Source organism: Tuber melanosporum (assembly GCF_000151645.1).
Source record: "Tuber melanosporum whole genome shotgun sequence assembly, scaffold_147, strain Mel28".
In the NCBI taxonomy this organism is placed as follows: domain Eukaryota; kingdom Fungi; phylum Ascomycota; class Pezizomycetes; order Pezizales; family Tuberaceae; genus Tuber; species Tuber melanosporum.
This window is the reverse complement of record NW_003298805.1, coordinates 14,834-42,508: the sequence shown is the minus strand read 5'-3', so window position 1 is coordinate 42,508 and position 27,675 is coordinate 14,834. Positions and strand designations below refer to the sequence as shown.

At 48.2% G+C, this 27,675-nt stretch overlaps 6 protein-coding genes; 1 reads left to right on the top strand and 5 right to left on the bottom strand.

Annotated features, from left to right (window-relative positions):
* Positions 1 to 51: 51 nt before the first annotated feature.
* GSTUM_00002788001 (uncharacterized protein) lies at positions 52 to 1,794 on the bottom strand. XM_002836438.2 has 4 exons: positions 1,462 to 1,794; positions 1,306 to 1,390; positions 1,110 to 1,189; positions 52 to 1,058 (listed from the first exon to the last, which is right to left on the bottom strand). The coding sequence occupies exons 2-4, from the start codon at positions 1,330 to 1,332 to the stop codon at positions 284 to 286; spliced, it is 882 nt and encodes a 293-aa protein (XP_002836484.1). The 5' UTR covers positions 1,333 to 1,390; positions 1,462 to 1,794; the 3' UTR covers positions 52 to 283.
* Positions 1,795 to 2,471: 677 nt separating this feature from the next.
* GSTUM_00002787001 (uncharacterized protein) lies at positions 2,472 to 4,107 on the bottom strand (the record flags this gene model as incomplete). The annotated part of the gene is made up of 3 exons (XM_002836437.1): positions 2,472 to 3,845; positions 3,905 to 4,021; positions 4,078 to 4,107. The coding sequence occupies 3 exons, from the start codon at positions 4,105 to 4,107 to the stop codon at positions 2,472 to 2,474; spliced, it is 1,521 nt and encodes a 506-aa protein (XP_002836483.1).
* A 5,382-nt stretch (positions 4,108 to 9,489) lies between these two features.
* GSTUM_00002786001 (uncharacterized protein) lies at positions 9,490 to 10,038 on the top strand (the record flags this gene model as incomplete). Its single annotated transcript, XM_002836436.1, has 2 exons — positions 9,490 to 9,895; positions 9,959 to 10,038. 2 exons carry the CDS (start codon positions 9,490 to 9,492, stop codon positions 10,036 to 10,038), a joined length of 486 nt encoding a protein of 161 aa, XP_002836482.1.
* Positions 10,039 to 10,193: 155 nt separating this feature from the next.
* On the bottom strand, positions 10,194 to 10,621 carry GSTUM_00002785001 (uncharacterized protein; the record flags this gene model as incomplete). XM_002836435.2 has 1 exon in its annotated part: positions 10,194 to 10,621. One exon carries the CDS (start codon positions 10,619 to 10,621, stop codon positions 10,373 to 10,375), a length of 249 nt encoding a protein of 82 aa, XP_002836481.1. The 3' UTR covers positions 10,194 to 10,372.
* A 651-nt stretch (positions 10,622 to 11,272) lies between these two features.
* Positions 11,273 to 12,665, bottom strand: GSTUM_00002784001 (uncharacterized protein). XM_002836434.2 has 2 exons: positions 12,575 to 12,665; positions 11,273 to 12,428 (listed from the first exon to the last, which is right to left on the bottom strand). The coding sequence occupies exon 2, from the start codon at positions 12,412 to 12,414 to the stop codon at positions 11,479 to 11,481; it is 936 nt and encodes a 311-aa protein (XP_002836480.1). The 5' UTR covers positions 12,415 to 12,428; positions 12,575 to 12,665; the 3' UTR covers positions 11,273 to 11,478.
* Positions 12,666 to 18,855: 6,190 nt separating this feature from the next.
* Positions 18,856 to 20,453, bottom strand: GSTUM_00002783001 (uncharacterized protein). XM_002836433.2 has 2 exons: positions 19,948 to 20,453; positions 18,856 to 19,873 (listed from the first exon to the last, which is right to left on the bottom strand). Exons 1-2 carry the CDS (start codon positions 20,071 to 20,073, stop codon positions 19,460 to 19,462), a joined length of 540 nt encoding a protein of 179 aa, XP_002836479.1. The 5' UTR covers positions 20,074 to 20,453; the 3' UTR covers positions 18,856 to 19,459.
* Between the last annotated feature and the right edge of the window lie 7,222 nt (positions 20,454 to 27,675).

The window sequence follows — 27,675 nt, the reverse complement described above, 5'->3', positions numbered from 1 at the left end:
AGGGGAGAAGGGGCAATGTACTTTTGGGGGTGGGAGGAGATGAAGGATAGGGATAGGGATAATAAAAAAAGAATACTAATATAATCGCTAAAGAGCCGTTCAAGATGTATGAAAAGAGAATAACACTAACGCGAGAAGCGCCATTAACACACAGAAACTAATGATTTGTATACCCGCTCCCACCCAATATTTCATGCTCCAAATTAACCCTTTCAAGAGATTCCGACATAGTCTATCTCAGCTCGCCCCGCGCCCTACCGCATCGGACGTCTCGATCAATCACTTATTCCAAACTCCTAGCCAACAAGGCCCAGACAAACAAGAACACAATCCCGACCAATACCCTATGTCTCTCGAACCACCCGCCACCCCTACGTACAACCACACCGGCGGCACCTGCCGTTCCGGTATTGCCGATGCTGCCCGAACGCTGCCGTCGCCTCGCACCCTCTGTGTCTGTTCCAGCGGCGCCGGCGACACCAGAGCCGGCAGGTGGGCGGGCACTAGCGGAGGGCGGCGCGGATATCAGTCCACTAGCAAGGTTGAAGTTCTTAGCCTTGAGCCACCTCCAATTCTCAGCATCCACATCCTTCCACTCCCCCCTAAATTTCCTTCCCAAATCCCCATTGCCAACTCCGCCCCTGCTCCCACCCGTTCCGATGCCAACTCCGGGTGCGCGATTCGGCACCACAATGCCCGAGACTGGGTCCAGCACGCCACTGCCCCCGCCCGTGCTGTTCCACCAACGGCTCCTAGCGGCTAGAATCCTACGCTCCTGGTCGGTGGCTGAGATGGAGCCTGTGGTCATTTCATCCCCCGTCATGAAGGACAGTAGGCCCATTAGAATTGTGCTGACTTGCCACGCCGGATTGAAGGATTTGGGGTGGAAGTCGGAGATGGAGAGGCAAAGGCGTGTGCTAGTTTGGAAGCGGCCGCTTGGAGTCATCATTCGGATGGCGGGGGGTTTGAAGGGGTAATCGGCGGGGAATACTAGAGTTCCCCAATACTGGCCATTCTCGTAGGGTGTTTTCTCAGGACCGGTTATTATGTAGTGCCATCTGTACGTACCGCGTTAGCTTCGGTGTGTGGAAGAGGGGGGGATAAGTTACTCTAGAATGTTGGACTCGCTAGGGTGAGCTTGAATATATGGCGGTGGATTCTCAGTGATGGCTTTGTACTCACGGACGAGCTGTCGGTGGCGTCAAGTTAGCTAGCTTTTTCTTGAAAAGGTTTGGAGAACAGCTGATGAAAACGGGAACCGGCATGAGATATGGATAAATGTACGAAACACGGGTGTAAACATACGCGCTTATTCGCAGCTCGAGTGGCCATGTTTAGAATATCCCCAATGGTGGTGTTTGCCTGTTTGTCTATCTGTTTGCCTGTCTTCCTATCTCGGGGGTTAGCAAAGCACTCACTAGAGGCCGACCGTGGTGGGAGAAAAGGAAGAACTAAGGTTACTAGAGCAAGGAGCAAGGAGATGAAGGAGGAGCGGTCCAACTTGGATACAGGGAGGGGGATGATTATTGCGAGAGATGGGGGAAGGCGTTGTTACTTGGAGGCAAGGGTGGGTGAGGTAAGGGAAGCGTTGATGATGTTGCGGTTCTGTTGCTGGGTGTCTTGGCGCCACCGGCTGAGATCTGTTTGGTGTGGTTAGACGGGTAGGATTGGGCTTCGTGGTGCGGCGTGTTGTGTCTCCCGGCACACACGAACAGACCTGGGGTGATCGAATAGCCGTTAGATTTGCTGATAGAGCCCTCCTGAAAGGAGGATTTTGGGTTGTCCAAGACAGAGATGTTCCCTTGGCGGTTATGTAGCCAGGAGATCTGGCCAGTACTGTATCATAAGGGTCCTAACGCCCGCAGTCGGGTGCAGTGTTACAACGGACGTATGTTAGCATAAACTTGTGATACAAACCAACTCAATCTCACTTACAGTAAGCCTCCTTTTGAGCGACCCTAATACCGTAGCCTCACCATACTTGGATTGGGATCTCAGAGTTCAGGAACCAGATACACGTGGTCTACCGTTTTATGTTTCCTATGATGGCTCGCGCGAGTACAGTATGTGCCATGGAATAAACCTGTGTCAAATACTCGCGAGCCAGGACGAGCCACGTGATTTGGTACTTTATTTCCAGTGTTCAGCCAGTCAAGAACCGCCCCCGGCACATAATACAAGCACTTGAGCTAGGTACAAGTATCAGTGCGGTAGTACGGTGCCAGTACTGCATGGGCACTCCTGCAAGGTGGAAGAAACCTGTCAACTCTTGATTTCAATAATATTATGATTCTGGTATCATACTAACTTTATGCGCAAATGGTACTGGAGCCTGAGGGCCCAGGGGATAATAGGGCAGAGATGAAGAGAATAAAAGCAATTCTGGCCACCACAATCAATCAATCAATAAATGTATATTACAGCAACAAATAAAAACTTTTGTGATGCTCGATTATTTACAAGACCCCCGACTATCGGAAGTTAATCCCGATCCCAAGTTGCAATCCCTTCCGACCCTTCTCCCCAGACCTCTTCACGAGCGGTAGGCAAAAGTTTAACTCGAATCTCGCTATTGGATGAGCGTAGACCAAGCCGATTCCTGCAGCGACACTCGGCAGCCCGTTACCCAGTTCCTTAAGCGCTCCCGCTACGCTACTATTGACATCGCCGCTGTCTTCAGCAAGGCCCTGAAGGCCGACAAGGCGTCCACTGTTTACAAACGCTTGCAGTCTCAGTGGCTTCTCTGGTCCTACTTTAGGGAGAGGAAAGTAGATACTGGCTCCACCTGCCATGTATATATCTCCTCCAACGCTATCATTTCCATGTCTTGGTCCTAATCCACATTCCTTGAACCCACGTACATCTGTTGGGCCACCCAATCGGAAACGGTCGTTGATGCGGGATGGCTGCGGTGGTTTTCTGTTGTCTCCAACTCCCAGGCAGAGTGGATAGAGTAGTCCGCCTCTGAGTCCCGCTGACACTGAAACGCCAGATGCGCCCAGCGGTGCTGCAACCTGTGTCTCCATCTCGTTCTTCCAGAAGGCTACATCACCTCCGAGACCTCCCCATCCAGCGACCTCGGATTCTGATTTAACCATCCACCCACGGGTGGGGAGTAAATGGCTATCCCGGCGATCTCTCGTGAAGGCGTGCCAAAGACTACTCTTCACCGAGTCCCCCGCATCGCCCCGAATAGTTGGGGAAGCCTCCTGAGCAAGGCCCGTGATTTGTCTCCAAACTCCAGTATAACCAGTTTCATGCTCACCCCACTTAACCCCAACCTTTCCACCTCTAAGAACCTCCTCATGCGAGGAATAGTATTGATGGGACCGAGTGGACGCATACCCACTGGTCTCTAGAATCAAATCTGGATTCGCGTTGATCGGAGCCTGAAAGTTCAGCTCGTACGCCGACCTAGTCCTTGTGCCGGTAGAAGCATATCCGTTCAAGCTCTCAGCCCCACCAAACATATTCCGGTAAGTAAGACTTAGGTACCCGCTCCCCTCAGGGTACCCGCTCCCCTCAGTATTCCCCATATCAGTACCGGTCTTCAGAGTAAACCTCGGTAACTCCCTCAAGCTGATTTCGGCCTTGAGCATTGTCTTGCCATCCCTCTTACCAGCAGAATCGATGTAGAGTGTGGGCGGGTGAAATATCCCAAACTTGTAAAAGGTGTTACAGTCACGCCTCAACTCCCGCAGTGCGTCCTCTAACGTAAACCCCGGTCCTTTGCTTTCTGCGAAAGTCTGCTCAAGGACTTTTCGCAGGAAGCCAGTGCGGGTATTCTTTGCCCCGTCGATGTTTATGAAGGAAATCGTGACCGGGAGTGTCGAGTTGGCGTTAACCTTGAGTCGGAAGGAATTAGCCGTCGTGCTTTGGAAATGTTGGGCGGAGGAATATTGACCAAATTTCTCAGCTGATTCTGGGCTTTCTCGTACTGCTTTGCGACCCGCTTCCGCATGGCCGCATCACGCTCCGAGAGAACGGTGGGGTCGACGTTTTTCTTGAGACTGTCAAGGATCTTTGAACTTGTTAGCAAACACTCTTAGAGAAATTGAGAGGTATATTTAAACTCACATCATCACTAGTAGACGGGGAGGAAGCCATTGACTTGTGAAAGGGGTAATAGGTGTTTGTATAATAGGGGATTTTTTTTCTGGTCTGGTTTTCGTTTTTGTTTGCTAGAGAACCTGGGTTTTATTGGTGGGTTGGTTAGTTGAGTTACCCGGAGCGGAGTGGGGTTGCTTTATAATAGCTTGCTGGATGCCGTATGATACTTTCCCCATAATTTACGATGGTGGGGGGTCTGCATATGGTGCCAAGGCCCAGTGCATGAGACTAGCATGAGAGATAGTACTGTACAGTACAGTGCCCCTGACAACATACCTTCAATCACTCAGACAAGTGCAAGATTGCGAATACAAGCAAACCAGCGACGCTGCAGTACTTGCAGGAGAACAACACTATCAATAGGAATAGGCTACCAAGTACCCCCGACTTTGTCCTTGACCGGTCATCATCATGAGGTATTGCTCAAGCTCCCTGCTTCGTGCTCTGTCGGACCTCATAGAGAGAGCCGGAAATCGAGTACAGGCAGGTTGACCTGTGCCGTCTATCCCATACCTGCCAAAATTGAGGGGGGACCACCCAAATGCTCGCAAGTTCCCGGATAATAAAAAGTATAGCTTTTTTCTATTTTTCTCCAGCTTTATCCAGTCTAAGAGAGAGGGGGGAAGGCGAATCTAGCATATCTCGTGGTCTTGGCGATGGGGCGCAACACCCAGATATATATGGCTCAAATTCTCAGCTTTAGCTCCTCCGCGATCGCAAAAGCATGTAGGATTAGGAGACAAGACACACATAATAGTTCAACACGTCTCGAAGGATGAAAGTGAATGTTTAAATACGCCGGAGCCTAGCAGTAGGTCATATGGGTGGGCAACCTAGGAATATAGCTTTTGCTCTAATTAGATCTCAAGAGCATCATGGTGTATCACTCACATTCTTTGTATAAATAAGGGTGGTCAACTTCTGTCCAAACGGCGCTTATTGGGAATTTCTTGGTGCCACGGCATCCGGACACTTTCCCGGTTGTCAAGCACCTTGCTGGGTACTGTGAATTAACCAAAGGCCTAGGGAACAGAGCCATTGGCCTGGCCCCCGGAAACATACTTTGAGTTGAAATTTTTGGTTTGCCAGAAGAGAAGTAGCTTTAGGATATGACTATTAAATTCTTATCTAACTCCTATAACTTTCCAGCATCTACTGCGAAATCTCCCAGATTCTTCAGTAAGTGTGCTGTGGATAAATAAATATACGCATATCGCACTAGATTATCGTATTCTCCTCCATAAAGAAGCCAAGGCACTAACACATGATAGACCTGGGCCTGCCAGGCAGTGGGAGTTCCGTTCTCCGTGATAGCCTGGCGGTCATTGGGTGAGATCTATTAACTGGTGTTTGGTTTGAAACGCTTTGTATTCGTCCAGACACTTTCTTGTCGTCGGATGCTGTTCCCCTAGAGCCCCGCATAGTCCCATATACACACTCTGATATGCACTGTCAGCGTTGGCAGCCTGTCCACACTTTTCGTAGAGATTGGCTAGTCGCCACAGGCTTGTGAGAGTATCGGTGGCGTCCTCTCCTAGGACCTTCTCCCGACCTCCCAAGGCTCGCAAATGTAAGCTCTCCGCCTCACCATATCGCCCTTCCTGCTGCAGGACAAAAGCTAGACTGTCGATAGCTTCTAGTGTGTCCGGATCCTCGGGGCCTAGGACCTTCTCCATGATCTCTAGCGCATCCCGGAGCATTTCTTCCGCTTCGCCGAACCTCTTCTGGTCGCGGAGGACTCCAGCGAGGATGCTGTGGCTAACCAGAGTGCCCGGATGATCTGGACCTAGTATTTTCTCGTAGAATTTGACTATCCGCCGACTGCTCACTTCCGCTTCTTCGTATTTTCCTTCGTCCTGAAGCATTTGTGTGAGATTGTACAGAATCATTGGCATATCCGGGTGATCCGGTCCTTCACTCTCCTCAAGAATCTCCATCGCGAGCCGGGTAGTGGTCGCTGCTTCGCAGTATTTCCCCTGATCGCGTAGAGATCCGGCTAGGTTATTCAAGCTCGCTCGGGCAAGTTGGTGTTCCGCACCTAGTGCCCTCTCGCATCGTTCATGTATACGGCGGTTTAATGCTTCTGCTTCGGCGAATGTCACTCTCCTTCCCTCCCGTAGTGCTTCCGCCATCTTGTGTATGATCAGTAGAGTGTGCGAGTCGTCTTGCCATAGAGCCTTATCAAACGCTTCAAGCACCCGCCGATATAGCATTTCTGCTTCATCGTGCTTTCCTTGACCCTGCAACGCCGAAGCTAGATGGAAGATAGTTTCTAGGGTATCGGGGTGATACGGCCCAAGTATCTCCTTTCGGCCTTCTAGCGCACGCCGGCACATCGCCTCCGCCTCCCTGTGTTTTTCCTGAAATTCCAAGACCTCGCCGAGAAAAGCTACACTCTCTAGGATATCCCGGTGCCCATTTTTGAGAACAATCTCTCTGGCTTCCAATGCAGATCGATATAGTTCCTCCGCCTCCCCGTACCTTCCCTGAAAGTGCAGCGCCACAGCCAACCCGTTTATGCTGCTCAAGGTATCCGGGTGGTTTGTGCCCAGCGCCTTTGCTCTCCCCTTCACTGCACGTCGATATTCCACTTCCGCCTCTTCGGCGTACCCCAGCTCAAGAAGGATCGAAGCCAAGAGACTAACCCTTGACCAGTATTCCGCACCATACTTTGTGGTCCGTAAAGGCGAAAAAATGTACCGGAAAAAGCGACGTGAACTCCACCAAACCGAAGCCCCATTACTCTCTTCGCGAAGCTTTATACACCGCCGGATTTGTGCTTCAGCGGTATCGTGGTGAGCAACCTCCTTAAGGTAAAACGCCATGCGAAAGCAAACCTCCTCCGCCATTGGACTTGTCGAGTTTTCCGTGACAGCCAACGCATGAGGGAGATAGTCGGCACACTCTTGGAGCAGCTCGTGTTTATAGTGGGGAAATAACCGCCAAATAACCTCCAAAGCCTTTTCCTTCCACCTGGACGCTTCTTCCTCCGACAGGTATTCTCGAATCGAGCGCTGTACCAGCCTATGAAGCTCGTAAACAGGCCGGCCAGCCCTGTCTTTTCCGTTGATAACTAATGAAAGCCCGACCAATTTGCCAATAGCGTCGTCGAGGGGACCTTCACTCTGCGCCCCGTCCAGGCTGTATCGCTCCAAGAGTTTTTCCGGAATTTGATTGTAATCGAAAAAAGAAATCAGTTGGAGGATGTCCACAGCGAAGGGAATCCGCCCCTTTAGTTGGTCGAAAGTGAGAAAGTAGGTGTCCAGAATGCTCTCCGTCATGTCCACCTCTCTTCGTATATCGTGGGGTTTCGAGGGTAGAAGCTTCCTTTGTTCACTCCGCTCCTTGAATTTATCCCAATACTCGGACGGTGACATACTTTCCTCCCTCATCAGAGAGGCAGCGCCCACCAGTGCCAATGGAAGGTAGTCAAGTGAGCGAAGTATAAGCGTCAGAGCTTTTTTGTCGGCCTCACTTAAATTTTTCGGGTTCTCAAGACGGCTCAAAAAGAGCGCCCGGGCATCCCCGTCCCCCATTTTCCCAATTTCAATGATTTTGCAGCCCTGTTGCTCCGCCACTCGGCGAGATCTTGTAGTGAATATAACAATTCCTTTTGACGCTCGCGGTAAGAACTCGGATATCGGACCGTTCTCGCTGCTGTAATCTGCCTCGTTGTCGGCGTCATCGATGACCAAGACCCAGTCCCCGCTGGCTGGACTCTCGAACCAATCCCTCACGGCCCTTAACAACTGCTTTTCCTCGTTTGGGGCGATTCTGTGGGGAATTTTCGCGTATGGCAGGACACTTCTAAAGTCCTCGCTAAATTTCAGAAAGTCGTTTCCGCGCACCCAAAACGCACTGCGCCTATCCACGTGCTGGTAAACGTATTCGATCGCGACCTGAGTCTTCCTAGTAGTCGTCAGAGAAATATTCTACGCAGCGTGGGTGACCGCATACTAAGATGCGCGACTTGTATGTACCCAATACCTCCGTGACCATGCAGTGCGAGTCTAGCATGTTCACCACCTCCCACCGTTTCGTTGATGCGTCTCAGTGAATCCTCACGACCAATGAAGTTATCATTCCTGCTATATGGGACTTTTAGATATCGGTTGGATCCTTTCCCTATTCCATAACCGAGCACTTGTTAGAGGCCTTGACTCGGGCGGCTAAATCAATCGGGAATTGCGATGCCACTGTACCCTTTGTTCCCTCTTCGCTTAATGATCTGACATGCGCCACTCCATAATTACCCCGTACCGATTTTTTGAAAATAGGGTTGCCATTAAAGTCTTTGCTGAAACTCTTGGTGGCAAAACGGTCGCCGGTAGTTCCGCTTTGGACAGCAAGAGTTCTGGTCGTATGTTAGTGGTGGTCTCTCGGAGAACAGGAGAACAATATACCGACCGGTCCATTAAGGCAGACGTCCAATAGTCAGTTCTCTCAGCCGGGAGAGTAAGTCAAAAGGGCGAGTCTATATCGAAATAGGGGCGGGGCCGGTGATGAGGGGAATGGCAAGTAAGTGAGGGTGGAGCGAGCTTTTATTAGTGAGCCCAAGGTTTGTATGATTGAAGATAATTTTAGTTCTTTCTCCATCCTCTTGAACAACGAACATATGCTCGTCGTAAGCTTGGTTGGTGGGCGTTGAGTGCCACGTACCCAGACATCACGCGTGTGTGTTCCTACATCTTCAATTTCACTGGATATTTTCTTGGGCTGCAGCAAAAATCACCATTTGGCACTCGGAACGTTCCTGATTGACTGCCAAGTGTCGAGCAAGAGTCTAGACTTCCCCCAAACAGCGGGCTGAAGTGTTTACGAATGGGCCCCTGTGGGCGGTCGCCCTGTGCTATGTTTACCCCTAGGATGCTCTGCTTCTGTTGAACATCTCACACGCCGACACCAGAGAATTATTTATCTGGTTTGTGAGTTGGGGGGGAGCTATGGTATCATACTGCCGGTGCCAAGTGGAAGCGGCCCGAACCGATTGCCTCACAAATTCTCACTCTAGTAGACTCTTGCCTAAGACTTCGCATCTAGTACCGGCAAATCGTACCCGCTTCGAGCACCCGTAGATAAGGAAACATTCACTGCTTGTATGATAAGTTAATACTATCCAAAGCCTACTCCCAACGTGGCTTCGCAATTAAAGGGAGCTCTTCTCTAAGGGAGGTGCATACGCATATCCATTCGCCAAGGCCTCGCAGTCTATCCATCTGGCTACGAAGACAACACAGGACACCTGATATATAATAGGTGGAAATCCAGCTCTTCCCTTTCCTTCGCCGCCATTCCTACCACTATTCTCTACCTTCCACGACAGACCACAGCGAGCTCGAATCAACAAAAGTGTGATACCACCCCAAATATTTTACCAACATGCTTTCACTTCTCCTTGCCATTCTCATGATCCCCCCTCTCCTAATCCCTTCAACACTCTGCGTGCCTCAGGGGGTCACGGCAATCATTCGGCCACCTGGGGCCTCTCCCCCGGGGTGTGTCGATAGCTACCCAGGAGCCTTCGGTTTTGAACCGATCGATCACCCCACCTGGACTGTCGAAACCCGGTGCTTCGAACCGCGTTCTCTAAAGATGTTTCTCAGCAAGGGCCTCTTGGTCGATCACCTCGGTCGAATTGGTTCCATCGTTGCCAACCGACAGTTCCAGTTTGATGGACCACCTGCTCAAGCGGGGGCGATTTATACCGGGGGTTGGTCCATTTGCCCGGACAACCTCATTGCCCTGGGACCACAGCAGGAATTTTATGCCTGCGCGAGCGGTACCTGTAAGTTCCCCGAAAATTTCAAATAGGGAATGGGGGGGGGTGGTTGTATTGACACGTGTGTAGTCGAGAATATCTACGACTCGAAGATTGCAGACTATTGCAGGCAGATATTTCTCGGGATTATCCTATTTGTGGAGTGTTAGTCGGCTGGTCGGTTTGCCACCTTCCAGCGTGGTTTTTAATACGGAAGGGCAATTGTGTAACTATTTTGCCGGTGGTGGGGGATGTTTGGGCAGACCGTTTCGTTTGTAATGTGGAGACTGGTCTGTGAATATGATTGCTTTAGACTTCCGAGTGATTCAAGATGACGAATGAGATGCATAGGCAGTGACGCTAATGTTTTACAAGTATTTGGGATGCCCAATGCGGAGCGAAAAGTATCATAAGAGAAAGAATAAAAATAAAAAAAAAGGCCAAGGAAACCCAAATTCGTAACCGCTTTTACCCCATTCGATACCACAACCTTCCCTTTTAACTTTACAACCCATCCAAATTCTTCACACCAGGCTTCAACGCCTTGTCCGCAGCGGCTTGGTCGAGAGGGCCCACAGGATTGCTGCTGAGGCCACTAACCTGACTCTCCTCGCCCTGATCCGCTCTCTTATCCGCCCGCTTCTCGAACGCTTTCCCACTCGACGGCGCACCGGTCTGCGATTCGGACTGGCGTTCTGGGGAGGGCGATTGACGGCCGCCCTTTCGGGAAGAGGAGGAGGAGGAGGAGGACATCTTTAACTATGATAGTTCGGGGGGGGGGCTTTTTTTTTTTCGTGAGGTTTTGAATTCGTCGGAGGGGTGAAGAAGTCGTGCAATTGGTAGACTAGTCTATCTTATTTCGATTCTATGGGGGAATGGGGTTTTCGATGTATTATATACGAGTAGAGTAGAGGGACAACCTTTGGGGTTGTGCGTAGTTGTGATGTCATACCCTCATGTTTCTTGTCGGAGGGCAAGTGGCGGTAAATTATGGATTGCTGGGGGTGCGGTTTGGAAGTTGGTTTTTGGTATTCATCAGACTGGTATGACGTTTTTGCGGGATTGGGGGGTAAAACTTGTATGAAATGATACTCTTCGGGTTCACAGTACAGTACTCGTACTCAACTAGTCTTTGCCAAGAATACCTCCGCCACCCGATATTTTGCTGGTCCTCACCAAATATCCGGCCCACGGAGGTATTCTTGCCAAAGACGAGTTGAGTACGATTTTACTGCATACTGCTTGGATGGGAGGATGGGTGGGTTTAGTACGGACGTGGTTATTATATGTACTGTAGCTGACCGAGTACTGTAGTATAGCAAAATGCCCTACCGTATTGTGCTCGAGTAGAACGTGAGATGAGGAATCAGTTTTTGGTCACGGGCGATGGTAGTATAATAACGATGGTGGATTACCCAAACTTCTATTTACGGGCTTGCAAAGCTGGGGGAGTAGAGCAAACTAGACTAGACCAAACTAGACAACCGTAGACAGATAGACGAGGCAAACCCAACAGCACAAACGGAAGAAAGAAAAAAAGAAAAGAAAAAAGCGATAACCCCAATCAGACGCCAATACCCCCCCCACATCACCTCATCTCGAATCAAAGCTTAATGATACGTGCTCTTCTCACCACTCCCGGTTGCAAGATCCTTCGTAGCGTCGGCCGCGTCCCTGGAGGCCTCCCCAAGTTGGTACTGGGCCGAATCACCCTTTGTCTCCTTCTGGCCCATATCACATCCCACACAAGCGCACTTTCCGGCCTCGCAGCTACAAACACCTGCATTACCGCCACAGGCGCAGGTAGTCTTCTCGGGCCCAACGAGTGGCCCTTCATCCGCGCTCTTCCTATTCTGCTGCTTCCTCAATTCCGCCAACCTCTTCGCTTCATTGTGGATGTCCAACAGGCTCTTTCCGCCTTGCTCGTAGAAGCTCCGGATTTTCTGGCCGGTCGAGGTTCCGAGCGCTTTTTCAAAATAGGTGGTGAGCGTATTCTTGGCCTCTAGCGCGCGATCCGAAACATGATACTGGGTGTCGACGGATTTGGCGGTATCGGCAGCGTGAACACGCGAGTCAACGGCCTGCAATGCCGAATTTAGCGTGGTTAGGAAGCGGCGTGAAATGCCATGTTTAGAGTCCACCTCGATTCCCCTCTGCAAGGCGGAATCGCCAATGACGTATCCGTGGCTGAGGTACTCTGCTAGAATCGCCGTCTTTGGCTTGTCCTCCTGCTGCACGATGTCCTTCGGATGATCTTGGTCGGCATCACCGCGGGCAAGGTGGCCCTGGGCGAGCTCGTCGATGGAGTGCGTGGCCTCTACGTGCACCGGGTTGCTGCCGAGCTTTGTCCCGTCAAGGAGAAGAGCAGTTTTCGCGGCGGGTTCGCGCTCGTAGGTTACCGTTGCCGAGAGTGTGGCATTGGGGTCCGAGCTGCTTGGAGTGATGACCAGGTTTGTGATTTTGCCGCAGAATGAGAAGAAGTCTCGGACTTCCTGCTGGGAGGTGTCGTGCGAGATGTTGGAGACGTGGACCGTTGTTGATGACATCTTCTTGCGTTTTTCTTGACGGTTGTTATGATGGTTGAGAAAATATGATGAGGGGTGGGGGGGGGTTTTGAGTGGAGTAAGTTTGTTTGACTTTGTTGCGATGGTAAAAATAATTTTATTTGTGAGGGATGATGCTATCGACAAACGGATCTTTCCCTACCTTTATACTCCCCAGGGTTTTTGCCCCTCGCCCCACCCACCCTCTGATAGGCTCTTCACCTTGGTTTGCTTGCTCTCTATTCTTGCACCGCGGGGGGCGTAGGGAGTGGTGCGGTGATGTCGTACGTCATCGTACTTGTATTATTCGCGGCCATGTGGCTGATGCACACAACCACAAAATGTTCTAGCCACTACGTCACTCTTCCGATCCCAGTATGTATCATACCGCCACATGTACTGTAATTTACTCGAGCATGATACAGTTGTACAGTAGACTACAGCACTGTAGGGTGAGGGACGCCTGTAGCAGGAGTATAGTACTAGAGTATCATACTTTTGTTATAGCTCAACTTGAACCCGCAAAGGATTTCCAACTACACACATTCATCGAACATTCCCATCAATCACAAAACTCGAATCATTCCGGGACAAGCTCGGCATACCTGTCCACGGAATTCGACCGTTTCAGCCCAAGGGATAGGCGCACAGAAGGGGCGAATCGGGGCCGATTCTTGACATAGCGACACAAGAACCGTACCGGAGCAACAAGTCCCCCGCTTTCTTGGCGTTCGGGTTCGGGGGAATTCGTTTATCCTCCCTTTGCTGCGGGTGGAAAGCGAGTTATTGATCATGGATTGGCGGAGCAGTATCGGGGCCGGTATTTGGTAAGTTCCGCAAAGTCGGAGGAATCATGGGGGGAGCTGAGTTACTGGACATACGCAGAGGGTTACGAGGACGTTGCTTGCACTGCCCTGGATGGCAAATGAGCGCTTGTGCCGCAAATAGCAGAAACGAGTGGGGAAACTTTGCCCGTAAATGGATAGTGTGGCTTGAATGGGGGTTTTTTGCGTGCTGGTATGGGGAAGTTTTGTGGATCTGCTTGGATTCAGCTGCGGCTGCGGCACCGCACTCGGTCACCGGCGCTTTCTGATACTAGATAGAGTACGAGTACAGTAGGGAGCAATGCCGAGCAGACCAACCCAACGAAAAAGCTTGCATAGGCAGGGGAGGGGCTACTTCGACTTTTCCGAGGTTCTCTCTGGCTCGTCCCGGTAAAATAGATATTGTTTCTCTTGAGGATGGAATCCTTATATACTTGTCTATAATCGGTGGGTTTTACCTAATGATTAAATTACACTCCTATATTATGATATATGATAGTTAGAAAGCTATGTAGAAAAAGAAAAACATCAAGTTACAGACCAGAAAACTACTGAGAAAACCGGGGGAAATCTAAGATATAATCAATTGGATTTATTTGGAATACAGAATCATGGAGGTTTTAAAAAGAACTAAAAATAATAATCGAGACAAGAAAGAGATGAATACCAAAAGTACCATTTCCCTAATGATGCGAGATACAAAATATCGCAGATGATCAGATGTTTAAGGTTCTCTCCTTATTAAAAGCTGCAGTATAGGAATATCAATTGGTGAAAATTCTAGCTTTTGGGTCCCAGTATGCAATAAGATATGTATAAATTTTCATTGCGTGAACTGGAGCAAGGAGTGTAATTGGCACATCTTTGGACATCCAGGAATGAGAACAGATAAGTTAGTATCATAGTATCATAGTAAAAGTTCTGGTTTCAGATCACTTGTAATACAGTATTCCTCCACTGACAGATTGCCGGATAAGAGCCTGACCACCCTGGCACGAGAAATATTATAGCAGCAAAGGCACCTCGGACAGGTGGGGGAGTGAGGAGGGGAAATTCACAGAATTCGATTGGATCCTGCTACGCCACATCTTTGCGAGATGACTCCTAGTTTTAAATACTTGCACTGAGCGTGCCACGAGTCGGTGATACGGCGGGCTCGGGAGGAGTGTCCTTCGATACTTGGCGACATCCTTCACTTCTTCCCTTCGATCCGTACGGAATATCCAGGATGCGTTCTTCGCAGTAGGAACTAAAGAAGGAATGGAGAGATATCAAGTACACAGACTAATCTTCAATATCCTTATTATCTACCCTCTCATAGTTTAGCGCTTACTAGAGCCAAACGGTGCGGTAGAACGTGGTACAGCGGTAAGCCAAGCGCACACTTCAAAGCATGCCTCCAGTGAAGAGCCAACATGATCCCCCGAATATATGATACCGCTAACAAACAACACTTTGAAAAACCAAACCCTGATAAACGGCCAAAATGCCCACTTTCATCCTTGCCCCCCCTCCCAATAATGTATGATACAGTCCAGCTCGAGGGGGTTTTTCCCGATAGGATTGGGGTTTCTAAAAATCCCCAACCCTTATCACGCAGAAACATACTCGGCGTCCGAGATTTTGGACCCATTCTAGCCCAAGGCCTAACACCACAGCTGGTCAATGGCATGGTCAACGGCATGAGTATCCCAGTCACTGGGATACCCACTGGGACATTACCCATGTTGCACCAAGTTTGGAAAGTGACCATTTCAGAAATTTTGGTCGTGGACAGCAGTGCCACATCTTTGCAAAGGCGTTAGACCAGGCTCTCATGGTTTGTTCTGCTTTCTGTTCGTTTCCGAGAGATTCGCTAGTGGCACAGTGAGGCCGACTCACTCACTGAAAGGAAAAGGAAATCGTCTATCAACTATGATACCCTTAGACCGTCAGCTTATTCCAGGTGTCTTTTTATTTACCAATTCCCCCCCTGTTTAGAACTTATATGGAATAGTTGCAAAGTCAGTTTTCTGCCGCCGAATTGCGACCTGACTTTTGACTTATTTTTAAAGAGCTGTTTCTCGACCATTTCACCCCCGCACAGCCACACTGTCCTCCCACTACGTGGGCATCCCATTGCCCAATTTCAATCAAGAAGGCCTCACATGACGAGCACTGCCGACAAATGGCTGTACCAGCCACGAACGTAACTCTGGCGCAATGGAGAATAACACCCCGAGTGAGCTCCAGTGATCACACCGATAACGTCCCGTTTCGCGATGGGAATTGAGGGGGTGTGAATTTTGGAGGAAGGAGGCTATATTATCGCATCTCAGATATATCTGTCCAAGCAAGGAATGCATACAGAGAACGAGTACGCCCCTTCGGCGACGCTATGATCCATGAGCTTGAATAGCGCCATTAGACTATTCTCCTTCCTTTTTTCCTTTTCTGTTTTTCGGCAAACATGTAGCTTATACCTGAGACCGCTTGGGGAGCATTGGGCGTCGTAGAATTCTTGTTTATATAGCCTGCATTGATTCAAGGTTGAGTGAGCACCACTTTGCCCACGCACTGTGCCCCACAATCACTCTCTTACAGGGGAAGATACTGAGAAAGTAAACCGCAGGAACAATTGGCCCCAGCTGGCTCATTGGGCTATCGGCGGGCCGTGATCCAATGGAAAGAATAAATCACTGGATCCCTGAATACGAAGTTAACTCCAATCAAGGAATTAAACCATTCAATGCCTCCACCGAGAAGTAAGGAATAAACATGACATAATAACAGCTGGGTACTTCGAAAAATATATATATATATATATAATAAAAAAGTTAAGATGTATGGTTAGAGCAGTCCAATGAGCGTATCCAACATTCACCTTAAAAAACCGAAAGACCCTGGAATCACAATCATGAAAACCAAAAAATAACCTGTCTAATATTCCCCTTCATCTCCTCTTTAATAGGCAGGTCCCTCATTTTTTCTTCCGCAATGTCTGTGGTTGCAGAGCCTATCGAATTTGAAAATTGAATGTCTGGTGCACCATTTAGACCACTCGAACCATGCAAGAAAATGGCCAACATAATTTCATCCGAGTAAGCCTAAACCTTCACACCATCACCATACTTCGTCCAATGTACTCGTCGACCGGCGCATGGGAAAACGCCAAGAGGCGGCTAAAGGATCTCAGAGCCACATGGTGGCCCGGCCCTAGAGTTCTCTCTGCCTCCGTATATGCACGTCGGTAGGTAATCTCAGCTTCATTGTGTTTTCTATTCTTCTATAAGTACTGTATGATATTATAATTTATATTCTGCGCTACGTACTCTGAACCATTATTTGGATTCGTGGATTTTGGGCTTAAGCCTCCCCTCTCCCCGTGACGAGTGAGCCGAACTCTCCCTTTGAGCTGAGCTTGTCTTTGATCTTGGCTTGCTGCTGCTGCTACTCTCGAATACTTGAGCAGGCCTTGGACACGATAGGAAATTATCCTTGTTGGAGCTCTAATGTCCTGTAATATAAACCGTTAGTTTTAAGGATTGTTTCTAGGAACACTAGTTAGCGCCCAAGATTACTCTGAGTGCAAGGGCTACACTTAATCGGTTCGTACACTTATTTTTTGACTTGTTACTGTACTGGTCCGTTTGCTTTCTTAGCGTCTTTCCGATCTTCCCGACAATTTTTCATCTGAACCAGAAATCTAATCGGCTCGCAACACGCCGATCCCACCGAGCACCAGACATGAGTGAAATCTGCATAAACAGCGAGTATCAAACCTGAGGTAGGACATAAACGCAGAATCCGAGATATTTTGCAAAGGATATCAGAAGGGGGGGGGGGGAGAACTGCTGTAAGGAGCTCAGTGGATATGAAAACCGTTGATTAAGATCAGGACAAACTGTGAATGACAAGTAGGTTGAGGCTGGAGGAAAAGTGCGTCCACCAAAACCAACCACATAGTTGTCCGCCTATTCCTCTAATAGATACTTCAAGTGCACATAATTCTCTGGCGTTTGGGAACCCGGCGACTTTTGCTGGTGGGCAAAAAGGCGTCCTGGAGACTCAAGATTTTGGTGATATGCAATTGCGTTCGCGTTCACAAACGTTCGAGAGTCATCACACGAGTACAGTACTGTACTTGTAGCGTCTGTTTCTGCCTCCGAGAGCTCTGGAGAAGGAGTCAGTGCTTAGAACTACCTTATGACAACCTCTTCGAGAGAGGGGGTATCTTTTCTACTAATGAACATGGGAGAGTATAACTACTTGTATTACACAATTCGGTAGTGGCTTTACGAAGTCTGTAACCGTCGACAACCGATTCCATGTGCTGGTACAGGATATCAGATTTGATACAAAATACATTAATAAATGACGAATCAGGGGGAAACATTAGGCATCCCACTCTAGCAATGACCTACCTCTTTTAACCAATTTCAATCCTGCTAAGAACAGATAGCGAATCATGAAACAAGATATCAAAACTTGCCGTCACTTTTCCAGAACCCACGATGCAATGGGTCGGACAGTACAGGGAGCATGGGGTATGCTGAAACTACCCATCTCATCGGAATCCTCTGATAGATAGTACGTTCGAGAAACTGAAGAAATAATTGAAGCAGAAGGGCATGCTGACAATGGTAATTTTCTTGAATATGTATAGTATTATGCTATCGTTGTGTTGTGGAATCGAAATACCTTCAGTTGTTTTGGTATTATAACATAATAATAGTTATTACTAGGAAGCTTGTACAATTATATTCTACCATGCCATCCGGGAAACTATAACCACTGCCCCCATCTGCCTGGATGTCACACCATACTCTTATTATAATATCTAACTTGGTTAACCCACTATAATTCTCACCCTACTATATAGTCCCCCCCCCAAGCATGAAATTTCAAGAAAACCGGTATCGTCCCAACTTGTTCAATACTTGCAATAACAGGAGCCCATTGATATATACATACATACTATGCACTTACACACCAATATCCTCTGGAAGCGCAATATGTTTCCACATACTGCCAAGCATATGCTATTATGATACCGGAATAAACGATCCTCGCGCTAGGACGTTGGACCTGCCTGTTAGTATCATAAGGCCTGGGGTTTTTCCCCCTCTCATCTGTACGAGTACTGGAGAGCAGGCTCCCCCACTTCATAGAGAGGGAAATTTTAGGCTACCTGGAACACGGATTGAGTTGATCTTCTACGGTACTTTGGAGCCTAATTTACTCGTACAGTATCATAGTACGATAAGGCCTCTTGTTCGGATAGCCACTTTGGGGAACATTGAGGACAGACACTCCCCACTTATGGAGGCTGCATCTAAGAAAATTCGGGAGTAGAAGAATTTTTCCATGAAGGTCCACAAACTCCAGTACTGCAATGTCAACTATTGCCTTTTTCCACCCCAATATAAACCCCGAACGAAGATCCCACCATACATCTATGATAGCACTACTAACATTTCTTATGTGGACGACGTTTGTAGGGATGGATCAGCTGGTTGGGGGCGCTTGGTGGGGCACTGCGTTGCTACTGGTTCTGCAGGTCAACTGGGAAGGGGGGCCGTGCGGCGTGCGGCTCTGCGTCACAATGTTGTCAACTTTAGTAGGTTCAAGCTTTCTACACTTTGTAGTCTTCTAGCTAATCGCTTCACTCTCGTGAAGTTGATTCTGGGCAATTGTATTCTAAGATTCTTCTATCATGCTATCCCAACCCATCCCATCCCATCTACTTCCACCGCCCCCCATCCATTATCAGGTGGGGGGGAGAAAAAGAGGGAAGAAAAAAACAAAAAAACAAAAAAACAAAAGAGGTATCTAGAAAACCCTGTATTTCGGGTACAAGTGCATTAACAAGTATCTTGTAACAGCTCGCTTTAGAAGAAAATGCAATGTAATGGATAGTATATAAAGAACTCCAAAGCAATGCCTTGACCTAGAAGCATCGGGATTCCTTCGCAGCAGAAGACCCCAACCACCGTGTAATCAAGAATATTCCACGAAAATATGACAAGATAAAATAAAAGCAAATTCACTGCAATCTGTATCGAGACAGGACTAAAGCACAGTTTCCATGAATGGGTGCAAACAAATAAAAATAGAAGGACAAAATAAAACGCAGCGTACTGATCGCAGAGATGGGGGATAAAAGATAAAAAAAAAGGCAAATAAATAAATAAACACCCTTGAACTCCGGACAGGAAAATGTCGAAGAAGGAAAAGATGATACCCTAGTAATGAATGTAATGCCCTGGGATCCTCAGCCTACACTTCTCGCAATCCGCCAAATACCCCATCCTGAGCTTGGGCTTCTGCTTCTCCCTCTCTTTGTCCTTATCTCCCTCCCTTCCTGTGTCAGACGCCTCCTTCATTTCCACATCACCTTCCCCCTCACCCCCATCACTAACAGGCGTTGGAGGCCCAATAATAACCGAATACGGAGCGTGCAATTCATCCGTCATGTCCATATCCTGACTATTATCATCATTGTTACTACCACCATAATAAAAAGGACTCTGAGCCTCGACCGGAGGAGAAAATACGTAGGAAGCTTCGATCGCGGTAGTGGCTGCGGGTGGAGTAACGGTTAATTTTGTAGAGGGGAAGGATGGGTGTGTTCTGAGTTGGAGTTTTGACCGACGTTTCTGTTTCAACCCATAGTTAGACAAACGAGAGGGGGATGAGGAGGAAGAAGCGAAGAGGAAAGAGGGGAAGGAACTTTAGCACTCGGAGAGCGAACCCCCAAACAACCCGTCACTGCTACTGACCCGTTCAGCATTCCGCAGGAAGATGAAAGGGTATGCTCGTTTTCCCCATCATCCTCTGGGCGCGCTCGCTTGAGCATATTTGCCTTCCGGTGATGCTGTTGGTGATAAGACACAAGGGGATTTGTGATGGTTGTGGTTCCTCTGCGCGGGTGTTCTGAATTTTGTCCTCTTCCCCTGAAAGGGCTCCACCGTGTGTGTTGTCGAGCTTTGTGGTGGTTGTTTGACACCTGAAGCTTGGAAGGAGGGCACGGAGGGTTCGCCAATTGATCGGAGGGTGTCAAGAAAATTGAGAGGGAGTAACAATGCACGTGATCCCGTGTTTCTTGGCGGGCTCATCATCTGGAGTAGGTAACCAACCAGAAGTCTCTCGCCCTCATCTCGGCAGCAATAAATAGCGGGTGGGGGCAGGAAAAGTACTCGAGTAAAGGGTACGAGCACCGGTACTCGAGTATGATACCCTACTCAAGTAGGGAGGGGCAGCATGCTTCTGCCCCACACCTAAAGTACTAGTACTGTACAGCTACGCGAGCAGGTGTCTGTTGGGTGCCGAACGCGTGCTCGAGTATGAAGAGCCGGTGCGGGGAAGAATAGAAATTTCTGTGCCGGAGACCGGATGGCGTGAGGGGGCATGTCGGGAATACAGATACGCATAAGGGGCATCAAAGTGCACAGCTCTTACGAGTAACCTAAATCACTAGTAGCTTTGTTGAGCAATAAACCTTAGTAAGACTCTGCGTATTTCAGAGGCTAAGCTGCGTATCTGACATACTGGATCATCCCCCCCCGATGCAGTTTTAAGTCCACCTTGACGGGTGACAGGACGAACGACGCACGGACCAACTTGTCGATTGAAAAGTCAAGAGGGTCTAGACCATGTTATGAGGGCGCCCAGATGCCCAGCGCGGGACCCAAGGACTCCTGCAGCACATTTCTGAGAGCAACATTATGACACCATCTCAAGCACCGGGTGGGCTATTCTGTGTTGGGGGGAGTTTGTTCACTGAGGTTTGTACTCGGTTGGTCGAGTTTATCTAACTTGGATTTACTCGTACCGGCACTTGTATCATAGGAGCTACAAAAATGACGTTGCGGCTACCGCGCAAGGCTCAAACACTACCAGCGCAAAAGCATAAAGGACAATTCAAACGGACAAAGTTCAGAGGTTCTCATGATGACATCCCATGGTGAGACCGTGGTCTGCGCTTGTCTATGGCACTTCCACTTCCCATTACAAGCTCGCTCACCTCATTCCGACCCTGGCTCAACCGCTCTAAGTGCGATCACGAGCGATAGCTCTTGAATTCACGATGCACCAGATCGAGTTACCGGCCTTTTTTTTTATTTCTCAACTATATAAAGTAAATACACGCGCAGCACTCTAGATACACCCCCTGCCAGAAGCTACTTTTTCACCGCTTTCACTACTCCTACATCCGTATTAACATCCTTGCTTAGCTCAACCTAACATACAGTACATCCTAGAATACCACAGCCGGTGAAGGATGGACGGCAGGTGTTGATCTGTAATAGGGATGCTTAGCACTAGCAAACCAATTGCGAATAATAAGGCTTTTGGAGGACTACGGTAACCGTAGTTTCTGGGTCAGATCCAGAGTGAGCACCCGGAGGTGTCACACCAGGTAGATTCATGCCCCTGCCGTCGGTGGTGCTGACCTGGATACAAGACATAGAACTGGGCACCAGGGCCAGCGCCCGGCGTTTTCCAAAGTCCCCGGGGTGGGTGATAGATAGGTGATTCACTTATGGTATAATTGAAGGCTCCACCGCACTGTAACTTGGGCCACGAACACATAACTCAGGTTCCGGAGACCCCACAGAAAACGTCGGGTATATCTCGGGATGGGGAAGCTCAAATTCCCACCAGCGGCGGCAGAGCAGACGGGTGGGGTGGGAGGTTGGAAATTACGTTATTCCTTTCCTATCCGGTGATGGGGCTGTGTTGGTCATGTGGCTGCGCCACATGACCGAGTATATATGTTATTGTATTCTAGTATCTAGAGATTTCCTTGGTATGAAGCAGTGCTTGTGTAATGATAAAGGGGTATATAAAGGGCAGGTTCAGCCTCGTTCTTAGAAAGAGTGCGCAAGCTTGGATTAATCTTTAAGTCTTCAGATTTTATTGTGGTTATCATTGTTACTTTATTATTACAACAGTTAGTACGAGGGTATAAGGGTAAGTGATCGGAAAGGATATGATTAGTGGATCTTGTCAATGTTGGAAATCAAGATTCAGCAATCCAAACCCAGTTTTTGGAGTGAGGTCATCCAAGATAGGGTCTGTTGCTATAGCCATATAACCACTAAACTACCATCAAAAACAGCAACTTCGTGATTTCACATCTAAAGTCAAGGTCAACTGATCTTGTTTGCTCTGAATCCTATCTGATCCACATCCGAAGTCTGTCCACAAAGTGTCCTGTATTTTATTTATTTCTTATAATGAAGTTAAAGGGAACACAGTGCAAGCATTTTCTGAATAATACAAAGGGCTGAGAAATGACCTATGATGAACGGCTTCGCATCATCACTCTTCGTGATGAGGCAAAAATGAAGTGGAAAGATATTGCAGCCCTAGTGAATATAAAGCTGAGCACTTGCCATGATATTTACGCTTGTTCAAAAGCCGATAATACGCCAAGTGTAACGTGTTCGCAAGGTGCCAATCACGTTATCGGTAATAGATACGATAGTTGGCAGGTGGGCTGCTCTTCCAGAGAGGAAGCGAGAGCTGAGAATGAAAGGAGGCTTCGAGGGTATACTGAGGAACAAAGAAGTAACCGTTCAACTAAGTATATTGAAATACTGTCTGTTGAAGTCTGCCTTTTCCATCGTGGAATTAGGCGGTCTTTTAATACACAAATCTGTTCATGTCTAGCATGAACGAAACTAATCAAAGGTATTAATCGATACACTTTGGTAAAACTAATTAAGTATCAAAGCGATACTTAAAAACAAACATAAAATAAAACCAAGTATCAAACAATACTTAAAACAAACCAAGTATCAAAGTGTTACTTAAAACAAAACATAAAACAAAACCAAGTATTAAACGATACTTAAAACAAACCAAGTATCAAAGCGATACTTAAAACAAACATAAAACAAAACAAATAACTGAGTACCCGTACCGGTTACATTCCTCAAAATAAAACAACTGTTTAAACAAACAAAACCTAATAATCATCAAAAGCGGAGTCTGAGAAACTAAAGGCCTCAGTTTCCACTATCAGCTCTTCATTAAAAGTGTCACACCAGGGACATGAAGAAATCCTAAGAAAATATCGGGACTCAAGAAAATGCAGATCACAGTAGTCACGAATACCAGATTTATGCTGTGCATCTACCCAAGCGTTATGGCAATCAGGACAGTAGTCTATTCAGAGAATGGCGAAGTAGTCTTCAAGTTGGATAACATCGTGGTTCAACAACAGTCCAACAATCTGTTGTTGCAGCCTCACATTGAGTTCCAGATAGTTTGACATCATTATGGTATTCGGATATAGTACGGTGGTCAGATAAGGTTATCGAGAGCCTGCTCCATAGCCTGATTTTCCTCATCGCTGCTTTTGAATTCCGACTTAAAGTATGGTGCCCAAAACCCATCCCTAGCTTCGAGTTCCACCTGCTATTGCTCGGTCTCTGACATTGTTGGTGTTGTAGTGTGCGCGTGGTGGTGAAAGAATGACTTGTGTATTTTCTAGCTATGACGCCGCTACTTAAGAGAAATACATGTGTGCCAAGCCTTGCTCCCTAGCGTATGCCAAATCCTACTGTGCAACCCCAACGCACATGAGTAGCTACTGGTTCCTAGTGTTAACACTCCCCCTTCCAGTGCTATCTCATGAAGACTCTAGAGCTAAGTACAGTAAAACAAAATATACTAAATAACCCTATTTTCATACTATCTCGTGCCTTATATACTACCCATAATCAACGCAAACCACATAGCTTAACAAATATCGCATACGCGGTCCCCACCAAGGGCTTTGTCAAACCGTCCGCACTGGAATCCAAGTTTCATAACCAGAAACGTATCCATCGTAGAGTACCAGCATCGTGGTGACTGCTTTAGGCCATACAGGCTGCAGTTGAGACGCGCCAGCCGTGGTCCTCCAAGAACCCCGTACGGGAGTTTCACATACATTTCCTCCTCCAATTTACTACCTAGGAAGGATGTTACTACATCCATCTGATGTAACGCGAATCCATGTGCCCCTGCGACGGCCAGCACGATCCGCACACTAGCAAGACTTGCTACAGGCGTAAAGGTCTCTGTAAAATCTAGACCCTCTATTTGCCGAAATCCCTATATGACTAGTCTCACTTTGTATCTGGCTGTTTCTCCCTGTGGATTGAGCTTCCTTTAGAGTATCAGCTTTGTCGGGATTACGTGTTTCCCGTCTGGAATACCATCCACGAATGTGAGTACTTTGTTTTTGGTTATTGATGCGCATTCGGAGTCAACCGCGGCTTGCCACTGTTCCATCTCCGTGGTCTCCATCGCCGCCTTGTAGCTCGCAGGACCCATCTCGACCATGTAGACTGTCTCGATCATGGCGTTGGCTGAGTGTCCGATGTCCTGACTTGTGCCATAACTCCTTGTTCGTCTCCCTTCATATACCACTAGTAGTTTCCCCTTGCGTGTATCCCAGAAGCTGCTATCCCTATCAACCTCCAGCTTTCGTACCATCCTCAGAGCCTTCCTACCTGCTTCCGGCCCAGGTACTTGTGCTTGCACCACTTCCTCTCTAAGTTCATCCACTGGCCCATCTGTATCCTCCCTATCTTCCATCTCTTCATTAGACTCAGACTGGTAGCAGTCTGGTATCTCGAAGTCAGGTTCCTCTCCATCAAACTCGTCTTCCCACACCAGATGTTGTTCCCATGGCTGCACCATAGGGGCGTAAAACCGTGCCTGGGGTGTCCCGTTGCTGGTCTTGACTGGGTAATACGACGTAGCCTGCTTGAAAACTACATCCCGCGAGAGAATTATCTGCTGTTTCTTTGAATCGTAGAGTCGATACTGTTGTGCCGTGCTAGTGTACCCAACAAACATATATTTCTGGGCTGTCCGGTCCAACTTCTTGCATTTCTCCTTGGGGACCTGAGCATATGCAATGCATCTCCAGATGCGTAGATTGTTGTAAGACGGTTTCTTTCCAAACTACATCTCATAGGATGTTCGTCCGTGTGCAAGAGCCCTCGAGTACAGCCTGTTCTGTACATAGATCGCAGTCATCATAGACTCACCCCAAAGCTCCTTGGATGTACTAACTGCATGCAGAAGAGCTCGTGTTGTTCCGATGATCGTTCAGTTGGCCCTCTCACTCATGCCGTTTGCCTGTGGCGTATAAGGTATAGTGCACTGCGCCTCGATTCCTTCCTGTTGCAGGAGATGGGTGAACTCGTTGGAAGTATATTCACCCCCACCATCAGTACGTAGTCTCCATACCAGCATTCCGTGATACTTCTCCGCCAGTGCCTTGTAATCCTTAAAGCATTTCAAAACGTCAGACTTTCGTTTGATGAGGTATTCGACCTTGAACCGTGTGAAGTCATCTGTAAACATAATAAGATAGACCACTCCCCCGAGCGACTTAGGACTCACGGGTCCTGTAATGTCGCTGTGAATGATCTCAAGTATCCCAGATCCTCGTGAGCTAGTCGGCAAAAATGGAAAAGGTTTCCGTATTATCTTTCCGTAGACACATCCAGTACATACGTAACGCGGTACCACCAGTAGTCGTGGTATGGCATTGTCTTTCATTGACAGTCTACGTACCACGTCAAGTCCCAAGTACGCGAGACGAAAATGCCAGAGGGTTGCCTGTCGAGCCCCAGTTTTCTCAGAGTCCGCTCTATTCTGCTCGAGAGCCATCGCTGGTTCCTTGTCTTCTACCGAGTTTCCTCGTAGAATGTAGATTCCATTGACCTCCTCGAAAGGGATGTCCAATCCATCTGTTGTCTGGAGAGAGGCTCACCCCGTCCGGTGAAAATCAATAAAGTAACCTGAACCGCGCAGTTGCGAGATAGACAGCAAACTGTTCTTCCCGCATTCCAGTACGTATAGGACACTCGGAATCACTAAGCTCTTGCCATGCTCGGTTCTTGGGTCTCACACACAGAGCGTAATCTCACCCGTCCCGAGGGCTTCGATTTCCACGTTATTGGCAACTCGAATTTTGTGTTCTCTAGGTGCAATCGAGGTGTATTGTGAAAAATACTCCCTCATCCCGGTGACATGGGCGCTGCAACCACTGTCCAACAGCCATTGACCTTGGCTTGCGGGGAAAGTAAGGGAGCTGAATGCTGTGAATATCGATCTGCTCACGGTGCCCGACATAGACTCTACCGTTGACTCGGTGAGTGTGTTCGCCTTATCCTACTCCACTCCACTCGCCCGATCAGACCTCATCTTCCTGCACTTATTACGTTTGTGTCCCTTTTTCTGACAGTAATCGCAGGTTAAGGTCTCGTTTGTATCGTGCCTGCTCCTACCCTGGGAACGGCTGCGTTCAACCTTTTTGCTTCTTCCATATCCAGATCCAGTTCCACCCCTATAACCCTTACTGCCAACAGCCAGGACTGTATCATTCGTGGCCTCCCTGTTACGATTAAGGCTCGCCTCCCTGGCTTTAATAGCTGCGATAAGCTCGTCGGGTTGATCAGGTTTCACTACTGTAGCCTGCAGGTCCCGCCACTCACGCCAGGATCCAGGGAGTCCATTAAGCAAGTAGAATGTCTTCTTACATGCCTTGATGATTTTCTCGGCTTCATGTAGGCATTCGATAATCCTATCGATTTTGTGGACGTATTTCGCCACTGTCCCGTGTGTCTCTAGAGTGCAATCGAACAGCGATCTCCGGAAATAGTAGAGCTCGAGACTAAGCTCCTTGTGGTAGCCTTGCGCTAGCTTGTTCCAGAGTGCCTTTGGGTTCTCGTTGTAGGTATCCGATGTGTACTGGGCGCAAATGTGAGGTTCTATTGCATTGCGAATCTTCGCCGTGATTCGAAAGCATTGCGGAAGCTACTTGTTATGTACTGTGACCGCCGCTGCATCGGTACCAGTTCCGTCTGGGGCAACCTCCCGCCCAGAAACAATCCACCATAGCTCCAACTCTTTCAGCTGATCAGACATGCGCTACCACCATGGGCCGAAGTTGTTGTCTCTCAGAAGAGGAATCGTTGGACGTCCGGCCAACTGCGTATCTAGTAATTGTGATATTTTTAATCTAGATAGTGGGCCCGAATACTCTCTCGCCATGTAAAAACCGTGAAAAGAGAGGATAAAAGATAAAATAAAATAAAGATGACGAGGAAGACAGAAAAGAACCGCCGTAAATCTGTAGACGATTGCTTTTACACTGGTCCTGTCAATCGTAAGCACAGAGGCTCATAACCTGTAGTGTACGCATGGTGGTGAAAGAATGACTTGTGTATTTCCTAGCTACGACGCCGCTACTTAAGAGAAATACATGTGTACCAAGCCTCACTCCCTAGTGTATGCCAAACCCTACTGCGCAACCCCTATGCCCATGAGTAGCTACTGGTACCTAGTGCCAACAAGTATCCAACATATTGTGATATAATTGATTGTTGGAGGGAGGGATTCGTTTGGTATGTTGTCTATTGGCATACCGTTTGTTGTTTAGCGAAAT

Excerpts from the sequence above, each read along its gene's own strand:
- GSTUM_00002788001 (XM_002836438.2), bottom strand. The coding sequence starts at position 1,332 with ATGGCCACTCGAGCTGCGAATAAGCGC. Across the intron at positions 1,190-1,305 it reads CTCGAGCTGCGAATAAGCGC|CTCGTCCGTGAGTACAAAGC; the intron begins GTATGTTTACAC and ends CGCCACCGACAG. Across the intron at positions 1,059-1,109 it reads AGCGAGTCCAACATTCTAGA|ATGGCACTACATAATAACCG; the intron begins GTAACTTATCCC and ends CGGTACGTACAG.
- GSTUM_00002783001 (XM_002836433.2), bottom strand. The coding sequence starts at position 20,073 with ATGCTCAAGCGAGCGCGCCCAGAGGATGATGGGGAAAACGAGCATACC. Across the intron at positions 19,874-19,947 it reads TTCGCTCTCCGAGTGCTAAA|AAACGTCGGTCAAAACTCCA; the intron begins GTTCCTTCCCCT and ends GGGTTGAAACAG.
- GSTUM_00002784001 (XM_002836434.2), bottom strand. The coding sequence starts at position 12,414 with ATGTCATCAACAACGGTCCACGTCTCCAACATCTCGCACGACACCTCC.